The sequence below is a fragment of the Primulina tabacum genome, unplaced genomic scaffold (genome assembly GCF_025594145.1).
Source record: "Primulina tabacum isolate GXHZ01 unplaced genomic scaffold, ASM2559414v2 Contig1043, whole genome shotgun sequence".
In the NCBI taxonomy this organism is placed as follows: Eukaryota; Viridiplantae; Streptophyta; class Magnoliopsida; order Lamiales; family Gesneriaceae; genus Primulina; species Primulina tabacum.
The window spans coordinates 6398-17908 of record NW_027460065.1 but is presented as its reverse complement, the minus strand read 5'-3'; the positions used below and the strand labels follow the sequence as shown (position 1 = coordinate 17908).

General features: G+C 31.1%; 2 protein-coding genes across 2 annotated transcripts; both read left to right on the top strand.

Annotated features, from left to right (window-relative positions):
- Positions 1 to 539: 539 nt before the first annotated feature.
- On the top strand, positions 540 to 2571 carry LOC142535448 (cytochrome P450 CYP72A219-like). The gene is made up of 5 exons (XM_075641796.1): positions 540 to 831; positions 919 to 1139; positions 1258 to 1502; positions 1585 to 1969; positions 2123 to 2571. Exons 1-5 carry the CDS (start codon positions 552 to 554, stop codon positions 2546 to 2548), a joined length of 1557 nt encoding a protein of 518 aa, XP_075497911.1. The 5' UTR covers positions 540 to 551; the 3' UTR covers positions 2549 to 2571.
- Positions 2572 to 4960: 2389 nt separating this feature from the next.
- Positions 4961 to 8242, top strand: LOC142535451 (cytochrome P450 CYP72A219-like). Its single transcript, XM_075641798.1, has 5 exons — positions 4961 to 5237; positions 5568 to 5788; positions 6910 to 7154; positions 7240 to 7624; positions 7727 to 8242. Exons 1-5 carry the CDS (start codon positions 4961 to 4963, stop codon positions 8150 to 8152), a joined length of 1554 nt encoding a protein of 517 aa, XP_075497913.1. The 3' UTR covers positions 8153 to 8242.
- Positions 8243 to 11511: the final 3269 nt, after the last annotated feature.

Genomic DNA, 11511 nt, shown 5'->3' with positions numbered 1-11511 from the left:
ATAAACGCAAACCACCATACAATTCTGAATAATCAGTTAAAATAAAATAATCAAATTTAATAATATATTAAAATCAATCAACATACTGCGTTTAACTGATTTATAATCGATAAAAATGAATTATTCAAATTTAAATAATATTATTAAATTAATCAAAAAGAACTGATTTTTATAATTAACAATTAAAGCAACGAATTTCGTACATGACTGACATATTTCCATGGAAAAAGCAAAGGGTACAGCAATTTAAGGACTGGATTAATATAGAGAGGATCTGGCCCAATAACAAATAGAATTAGAGCCCACTTCACATAATCAGCTTCCAAAAAGAGGCCCGGAAGAATATGACCTTCTAGAATATGCAGCAAACACATTCACACGACGTGTCAATTTAAGTCAATACAGTGCACATACATTCACACAGTCAATTTGAATCAATGTAAGGCGCAATCTTATTAACCAAAGAGAGTGAATATATACGCATGCACAGGTTAAATTATGCTATAAAACGAGGAAGAGTACCTTTCGATCGATGAACACTACAAGACTAGATGGAGATTCTGCACTTGAACATTTCTGTTTGTTGTGCCTTGCTGCTGCTGCTGCTATTCTATGCATGGAGAGTGGTGAAAGCAGCTTTGATTAGGCCTAAACGGCTGGAGAAATTGTTGAGGCAGCAAGGCCTCAAAGGAAACTCCTATCGCTTCGTCAATGGAGACTTGAAAGAATTGAGGAAGGTGATTCAAGAAGCCAAATCCAATCCCATCAATCCCCGTGATGACATCAAGCCCAGAGTCATAGCCTTCCACATCGAAACCATCAAGAAATATGGTACCTACCAAATTTTGTGTGATTTGATTTTAATGTTTCAGTACATAAATAATCATGTCCTGAATGTATATATATGGTAAACTTTAGGAAAAAGTTCATTCTTTTGGGATGGTCAAGTCCCCACAGTAATCCTCACCGTGCCTGAGCTCATAAAGGAGGTGATGACCAAGTATCATATCTACCAGAAGCAGCAAAGCCCGAATCCACTCACCAAACTGCTTGCTCGGGGAGTGGTGAACTATGAAACAGATAAATGGGCTAAACACAGAAAAATCATCAACCCCGCTTTCCACCTCGACAAATTAAAGGTCATATTTCTTGCCATCATATATAGCTCCGACCAATCCATGAATTTGCATTTTTGGTTATGTAAATTGTGATCCACTTTGAAAATGTACAATAAAAATTCTAATATGGTTTGTGCAGATCATGATACCGGCTTTCATTTCAAGTTGTGAAGAAGTGATGGAAATCTGGGAGAGCCATGTCACCCCAGAGCAGCCATGTGAGCTCGATGTGTGGCCTCATCTACAAAATTTATCACGTGATGCAATATCGAAAACTGCATTTGGCAGCAACAATGAAGAAGGAAGAAGAGTATTCGAACTTCAGAGGGAGCTAGCAGGGCTTGTTGTCGAGGCTTTACAGTCAACATACATACCAGGATGGAGGTAATGCAACCTATTGTACGGTGCGGTGATACGATTTTGGTTCTTTAGCAGCATTTTTTAGTTATGACTTGCTAATGTGCAGATTCGTGCCAACCAAAAGGAACAAAAGAATGAAGGAAATAGATAGAGAAGTTCAATCCTCGATAAAGGCTTTGATCAATAGAAGGGTTAATGCCATGAAATCCGGGGAAGTACGTAGCGACGATTTATTAGGACTATTGTTGGAATCGAATAACCAAGAAATTGTACTTCAAGGGAACAAGAGTTTTGGTACGAACATAGAAGAAGTCGTGGAAGAGTGCAAGTTGTTTTACTTTGCTGGACAAGAGACCACTTCTGTGTTGCTTGTGTGGACGTTGTTTTTGTTGAGTATACATCCAGACTGGCAGAAAAAAGCCCGCGATGAGGTTTTGCAAGTTTTTGGGAGTCGAGTACCAGATTTTGATGGGTTAAATCACCTCAAAACCGTAAGTAAATTGCTTGATTCATTAATCAATTGTCCAATCTTTCAAGTTTGATCGGAAACTAAAACTATTAATTAGCTTTTGACGAGCTTGCGCGTTTGAATTCAAAAAAAAAGAAATGATAAAAAAAAATGACTAAATGAAATCCTGGCACAGGTGACTATGATTTTGCACGAGGTTTTGAGGCTATATCCACCAGCGGTCGTTCTTTCTCGTAAAGTGACTGAGGAAACCAAACTGGGAACACTAACATTGCCAAAAGGGACTCAAGTTTCACTTCCAACGGTTATATTACATCACAGTCGTGAAATCTGGGGGGACGACGCGATGGAGTTCAAGCCCGATAGATTTAGTGAAGGCGTATCAAAAGCGCAGAAATGCCAAGGTTTATTTTTCCCATTTGGCTGGGGACCTCGAATATGCGTCGGACAAACCTTTGCGATGATAGAAGCAAAAGTGGCACTCTCCATGATTCTGCAACGCTTCTCCTTCGAGCTTTCCCCGTCTTATACGCATGCGCCTCATAGTGTTATCGTTCTTCAACCTGAGCATGGTGCTCACTTGATTTTAAACAAAATTTAGTAACATGATCTTTAGCGAGGCTCGGAGGGTTGTTTGTGTTCATCAATACTACTTTAATGTTGTATAACGTACAAAAGAGTTATATGTACGTATGAGATAAGTCAACTTGATTCATACATACAATGAAATTAATATTTTTCATTCGAATCAACATATATTATATAATATACTATTAACATAAAAATAATATTTTTAACTCAAATATGCATATTACATGATATTTTTTCAATACATAACTAACAAAAAACAATTTTTTTGTAGTGAAAATAATGTTTTGAACAAAAAAATTAATGTTTTTTTATTTTTCGAATCGGGTTAAAGATTCGTCTGACAAAATTAATACACGAAACAATCTTACGTTTTGTGTTTAATGTAGACTCAACGTTACATTATGGACCACGTACACTTTCTATATGAATTTTATCGATCTTATAACCAATTTTTGTTTTTAATCATTCTTGTCTGTTTCTTTTATTTCTCCTAATTCGCCATTCATTTGCTGACAAATATACATGTTAATTTTATATATCACAATTAAATTTCCTTGGCTGGCTTGAACGTTATCTTATTATTTTTGTTTTACGAGGTTATGAAATTAAATTAATTTTTATGGAGTTTAAATATAAAAAAGGGTGTTAATTTTTTTCTTTTGCTGTTTTTTTTTCCTTCAAAATTTTGTATGCTTATCAAATTTTTAAGAAAATTTAGTGGTAAAGGATAACACCAATTAAATGGAAATATTAATAATAAAACTCATATAAACCAATCCAATTATAAATAAACAATTAAATGAAAATAAGCAAACTTTTTTTTACAATTAATTTATAATCAAATCAAATCAAAACTCTACGTTAATCTGATTTTTATAATAAAATTAAATCAATATCTTGTGTTAATATGATTTGATTATGACTATTGACTACGATTATAATATGTGCTGCATCTCAGTGCATTATATATATATATATATATAAAACAAGATTGTAAATGAATTATTCAAATTTAAATATTATTATAAAACTAAACCAACATATTATGTTAAACTTTTTTTTAATTAAACTTGTATTTCACTTGTGCGATAGACGAAGTACTATTTTATGTATTAATGATTAAAATTAGTAAGTATTAGGGTTTGAATAATTATTTAAAATTATTAAAAAAATAGAAAAATATTTTAAAATCATATAGTATTTTTTTTTATAAAAAATTTAAACAATAAATAAATATTTTTCAAAAATTCAAATTTTTTGTCGTTTATTAGATAAATAAATTTTGATTAAAAATGTCATTATTTTTTGGACATGTTAAAAATATTTACATTAAATTTATATATTAAGATACATCATAATAATAATAATAATAATAATAATAATAATAATAATAATTTACGGACACTCTTTTAAAAAGTTGAAAAATATAATATTATATATAGGCTTTTATATTTTATTTAGTATGATATAGATTAGTAAATATAAATATAAAATATATAAAATTAACAAACAATTTCATAATTGAAATTAAATATAATGATATATTCAATGCAAATACTTAAATGTAGTTTATATTTTCAAAAAACATCGAATTTAAATTTGAATTTTAAAAATATATTGAAAAGAATTCACATTTAATTAAGTATTTATTTTCTATGAAGGTAGATCGAATCAACGAACTAATCAGAATTTAAGCGTCAAATGTATTTTTGAATGATTTATCTCACGGGCGATACCGAATATTGCACTCATTTTTTCATTTTTATTATGACTGAAAATTGATTGTCTGAACGTGATGCAGAAATCAGACTGAATTATTTATAGAGATTATAATAAAAACTAAATATATTATTGTAGTACAAAATCATATCTCAAATTAAATGAATTGATATAATAAATGTAAAATTTTAAAAGTATTTTGTGTTTTCAATGGAGTTCAGTTTTAATTTAAATAAAAAAATAAAAAACTTATAATTCATAAATTACATTTGAATTGATATAAAAAATAAATTAAATTCAAATTTGAATGAATTAATATAATCAATACAAGTAATAATTGAAGTTTATGTTTTCATAAATCTGCAATTCACATTTGAATTTTTTAAAAAAAATAGTGAAATCGTTTTTAACAAAAATATCAATAAAAATTGCATAAAATTAAAATTTTCAATTATTTATTGCAATAAACCTATTTCGATACCGTAATATATTTTTTTTAATTTTCATTTTGACGAAAATTTATTATTTTACTCATGTCAATACAATTTGTAACCTGATTTAGTCACATCAATATAATATCTATTTAGTCATTCAATTATTATTATAATATCAAATCAATCTATTGTGTGTACTTGATTATTAAAGAATGCTATAAAACGAGGAAGAGAACCCTTCCATTGATGAAAGTCACTACACTGATTAGATGGCGGTTCTGTGCTTGATCCTTTCTGTCTGTTGTGCCTTAGTACTGCTGTTATTCTATGTATGGAGAGTGGTGAATATAACTTGGATCAGACCTAAACGGCAAGAGAAATTGTTGAGGCAGCAAGGCCTCAAAGGAAACCCCTATCGCTTCATCTATGGAGACTTGAAAGCAATGGTGAAGGTCATTCAAGAAGCCAAATCCAAGCCCATCAATCTCCATGATGACATCAAGCCCAGAGTCATAGCCTTCTACATTGAAACCATCAAAAAATATGGTACCAAACTTTGTGTGATTTGATTTTATTGTTTCATAAATACAGGTTTTTGGTTCACTGACTTGTTCGGTTTTGTGTTTTGGTCTATCATTTATAATAATTTTAAATTCAGAAAATACTGACGTGATAATGAAAATACTTACATGACATCGAAAAATTTTGACTTTCTGGATGCCACATGAAAAATAGGATTAAAATAACTGATTATTAAAAGTTCGTGTTTTGAAACCAAACTTTGAAAATTAAATAGACTAAAACTACAAGTTAATTAATAGGAAAAACAAATCATTTTTCTTACATAAATCATGCCCTGAAAATGGTAAACTGTAGGAGAAAGTTCGTTCTTTTGGGCTGGTCCGGTCCCCACAGTTATCGTCACTGAGCCTGAGCTCGTAAAGGAGGTGATGACCAAGTATCATATCTTCCAGAAGCAACAAAGCCCGAATCCACTCACCAAACTGCTTGCTCGGGGCTTGTTCAGCTATGAAACCGATAAATGGGCCAAACACAGAAAAATCATCAACCCGGCTTTCCATCTCGACAAATTAAAGGTTATATTTCTTGCCTTATATATAGCTCCGACTGATCGAAAATCGAGTTGAGCCTAACATATTTCCATGCAGAGTTGAATTCATCTGTCATTGTTAATCGAATTCAATATGAATAGAGCTTGAATTCGGACTAAATGGTTTAATTTCTCTACTTTATATCGTGATCATGCAGTGTTATTGCTCGAGATAAAAGAGTAATAAAATAATAACAATGAGTAATATATACGACACGTACGTGTGTTCGATGATTTCATTCTCATAGTTAAAGCGTACTCTTGTCAAACATGCATACATGCATGCATGCAGTCTCCTTAGCTTATCATATATTGAAATGGGGTAATTCAAAATTATCCAAATTAAGTAGTGAGAAGGGTTGTCCAAATAATTAAAATATAGATTTATATTTCACAACTTCAAATTAATCACTCCAATTTTATTGATCTTGAAATTAATTATATTGTCATGTATTGTTTTCATTATCGGTAAATTTGGATTTGATCTCAAATATTTTTCTTTTTGACATTTTGATAATATATTGCCATATTTCAATAGAAATTTGCTTGTATGCAAATTTGATCTTTTTATTGCCGACGTGACTTTTTTATTCGCAGCGTCACATCAACACTATCAATGAAAAATAATAAAGTTGTCAAAAATTTAAAAAAATATGAGACTAAAAACCAATGTTTAACAACACAAAAACTAAAATTACAAAGAGACATGTTCTACTTAATACCCTTTGCCCTGTGTGTTTCCTAAGATCCCACCAAGAATATTAATTTGATCTACCGGTGATCTCGAGCATGAGTCCCACGATCCACTTGGAGGAGGGCCCATCCCAAGGGGCACATGGTGACCTACACACAATGCAGTATGGAAAATCCTTCCCAATTGTTTGCTTGGGCAGACCAAGAAGAAATTTTCTCTTGATAGTAATTACAGTACTTAAAGCTTATAAGTTGCTTAAATTTATTACAAATTTCGATGTAGGAGAGGGTAAAGGTGCTTAAGTACCGCTAATACACATGTTTCACCATAAACTTTCATCATATAATTAATAAAGCTGCTAAAAGCACAGCTTTGAAAAAGTAGTATAAAAATTCGGCTTTGGATTTGTGCAGATCATGATACCTGCTTTCATTTCAAGTTGTGAAGAAGTTATGGAACAATGGGAGAGCCATGTCCCCTTAGAGCAGCCATGTGAGCTCGATGTGTGGCCTTATCTACAAAATTTATCAAGTGATGCAATCTCGAGAACTGCATTTGGCAGCAACTATGAAGAAGGAAGAAAAATATTCGAACTTCAGAGGGAGCTGGCACAGCTTGTTATCAAGGCTTCTCAGTCAATATACATACCAGGATGGAGGTAATATGTAATACATCATGTAGTGAAAGGATTTTTTGGCACTTTAATTTGCAGCATTTTTGAGTTATGACTTTCTAATGTGCAGATTTGTGCCAACCAAAAGGAACAAGACAATGAAGGAAATAGATAGAGAAGTTCGATCCTCAATAAAGGGTTTGGTCAATAGAAGGGTTAATGCCATGAAATCTGGGGAAGCATATAACGACGATCTATTAGGACTATTGTTGGAATCGAATTACCAAGAAATGGTACTCAAAGGGAACAAGAGTTACGGTATGAACATAGACGAAGTCGTGGAAGAGTGCAAGCTGTTTTACTTTGCTGGACAGGAGACCACTTCTGCGTTGCTTGCGTGGACATTGTTTTTGTTGAGTATACATCCGGACTGGCAGAAAAAAGCCCGACATGAGGTTTTGCAAGTGTTTGGGAGTCGACTACCAGATTTTGATGGGTTAAATCACCTGAAAATCGTAAGTAGATAGTTTGATTTACTAATCAATAGTGTCAATCTTTCAAATTTGATTTCCAAACAAGAAATGATAAGAAAATGACTGTATGAAATCCTTGCACAGGTGACTATGATTTTGCACGAGGTTTTGAGGCTATATCCACCGTTACCCGTTCTTACTCGTAGAGCAATCGAGGATACCAAACTGGGAACAATAACATTGCCAAAAGGGACCCATGTCTCACTTCCAACGGTTATATTACATCAAAGTCTTGAAATTTGGGGGGACGACGCAATGGAGTTCAAGCCGGATAGATTTAGCGAAGGCGTATCGAAAGCGCAGAAATGCCAAGGTATATTTTTCCCATTCAGCTGGGGACCTCGAATATGTGTGGGACAAACATTTGCAATGATAGAAACAAAAGTGGCACTGGCCATGATTCTGCAACGCTTCTCCTTCGAGCTTTCACCATCTTATACGCATGCTCCTCATAAGGTTATAATACTTCAACCTCAACATGGTGCTCACTTGATTTTAAGCAAAATTTAGTGTATGATGGTTAGCGAGGCAGACCCGATCGATCAAAATTGTATGTGCAAGCTTTAAAAAATACACATGAATTTTTTGTCCATTTGAACAGAATCATGAGTCTGTCCCTATAATGTAAATATTAGCAAAGATCTTTATTTTTTCACTTGGAAAAATGATAATTTTGGCATATATGTTTCTTTTGGGGATAATTGTGTGCTGGTCCTTCAATATGCACTTTTTTTTTTTGTTTTTGGTTCTCTTAACGGTGACTTTGTATTTTTAGTCACGTAACTTACATGTTTTTTTCATTTTTAGTATTGTTTTGTTAACATTATATTTGTTTTTTAGTCATGTAACTTGCATATTTTGTTTCTTTTTTGTTCTTTTTTTTTAAAGTTAATTATGACATGGATTTTTTTAAAGGAAACTTGCATGTATATTGTGATTTTAAAAAAATATTATTTGGAAAAAAACACAATAGACTTTAATTTTAAAAATACTAAAATGAAAAAAACATGTAAAATATTGGACTACAATTTAAGATTGACTGTTAACATGATCAAAAATAAAATAAAAATGCAAGTTACAAGATTAAGAATCCGAATTTATTCTTAACATAATAAAAAATATATGCAAGTTAGAAGAATACAGATATAAATTTATTGTAAAGTACCAAAAGGAAAAAATATGTAAATTACAAGATTTAAAAAAAAAATCGATTTTGATTCTCGCGCATCACCATCTACAAGATAAAGAGTGAGTGCCTGAGAGCACCCGCAGTGGTGAGTGTTACTCATTATTTGTAGGTCCCGCTGTCCACTCATTCATCTTATTCTTACTTTAAATTAAATAAATTCAATTTCAAATTTTTTAAGAAATTTAAATTATTATTATTTTATATTAATAATAATATGTTTTTATATATTTAGTACATAAAATAATTTAATTTTATGAGTGTCACTTATTTAAAATTAAAAATTTATTATAAACCTAAAATAAAACGGTACAACATATAATAATAAATAACACTTGCATAAAAATAAAAGAAAATAAATTAAACTTAAGAGAAGATGCAAAATACTAATTCAATGATTGTTGTTGTATTGTGACCAAATATGTTCAACTAAGTCGGCACGAAGTTGGCGATGCACATGAGTGTCACGTATTTCGGAATTTGTTCGGAGATATTCATGAAATCATCGCAGCATCGTCCCTTTACTGAAAATACGGTGAACGATCCTCAAGTGCATTCACTATTCGAAAGAATAACTCTCTTCCCATGCGAAATCGTCTTCGAAATATTTGATCTGGATACACCGGGTTTGTGGAAATCCATCGCAAATAGCGACGGTTTTTTCAAAATCGTCGCTAAATGTCCAATTTTATTAAAAAAATAACCGGACAGAGGGACGTTCATAAAATATAAAATATAATTAAAATAATTCAAAACACGTGGGGCCCGCGTGTCAGCAAATCAGCTACGGTCGGTTTTTCAAAAATCGTCGTTAATTGTCCAATTTTAAAAAAAAATAAACTGACACAGGATTGAACGCCACATACCCTCTCTAACTCCCACTCATAATGGAGAGGAACACATATTTAACACCCCGTTGTGGGTGCCCTGATAGAAATTTTTTGATGTGTCAGTGGACAATTTTTTCAAATTTCACCCCTTCACGTTTCAGAGAGGAAACCACCAACTTCAATTATTAATTAAATGCAGGTGTAGCAATAATAATTATAAAATATTTATGTATTACATGAATAAATCATAATAAAGAAAAACTATATATTGTATAAAAATATATATAAGATTCATATATTTATATTACCCATGCGATGTATGTATGAGCAGCGTCCGTTATTTTAAAATCGAGGGAAAAAATGGTTGTCAGAATGAGAGAAAAAATGGTGAAAACTCAGAATAAATTATTGGATTATACACTCATTACAATTATTTCTATTAATTTTTCCTAATTTTCTTATTTATTCAAAAACAATATTACCCTTTAAAGTAAAAATTTGCAATATACATATAATATACTTCCCCAAACTCTCTCTAAATCAATAATCGAGCATACATATAATAAACCAACCATTGAGCCAAGTTCTCCGGTTCTCCCCATAGACAAAATATCGATATGGGCCTCACAAATTTTATCTTAATCATAAAAGGTGATGCTGACATTTAGTATTTTGAATTTTGATTCATTTCTCGGCCACTCACATTCATGTTTGACATGCGACGACGTAAACCTAACATGATGATTATGTGTGTAGTGTCATATTTCCGATAAAAATATTTAAAATTATCAAAAATTGAAAAGTACATTATTAAGATTGAAATTGGATAATATAGGTGACAAAATCGCAAAAAAAAAAAAATGTAGATGACCAAAATTGCATGTTTTCCTAATTCGAAACGTTAATTTTTTATCATCATTATTATTATTTCAAAATGGGGAAATATTTTCCAATTTTGGGTTTGTTTACTAAATTTTCAAATTAGTTTGTTTTTTGCACTAACAATTTTTTTTTTTTTCTTCCACTCTTATTTCGTCGAAATATTGATATGATATCGAAAAATATTGACGATGTATCAGAAAATTGCTGACTTCTCAGTGGCGTCCTATGACACGCCAAAAATTTGAACAAAATAACCAAAAAGTAAAAATTAGTGTATCGAAACCAAACTTTGAAAAATTAACGAAGTAAAGCTTAAAATATGACAAATTAGTGTTTAAAAAAATTATTTTCCCTTTCACAACATATACAAAAGATATCTCACAGACAACTATGATATATATAGTAGTATGAATTTCTTCCCACTACAAGAGAAATATGATTTCAAATTTATGTTAAAACACCACTCCCTCTAAAGTATAATATATATATATATATATATGTATGTATTTAGTATGTACACATATATATTTGTGTGTGTATAATGTTCTTACAATTAAACACATAGTAAATGGTCGAACAATGATATCACAACAATTTGTTATTTTTTTCCGGACAGACTCTTGTGTTCTTGAACCTCAATTGCTGTCATCACTTTATTTATTTAAACTAATAACGAAAGGAATCTCCACCAATTTATGAACTTATCTCGAAGAGTTAGTCTACATTTTATTGTATTAATTCTTCTGATATATCAATATTATTAGATCATATAAATCTTTCATATTTAAAAAAAAAATCAAAACTAAAAATTAATCACATAACAAGAAGAAAATTAGCCGGAGTGTAGCATATAAAAATCTTTCTCGATTATGCATTATGGACGGCAAATCATAGAGGAATTTTATCGATCTTATAACCAATTTTGTCCTTAGTTCTTGTCTCTCTTCTTTTTTTTTTTTTTGTTTTGTTTC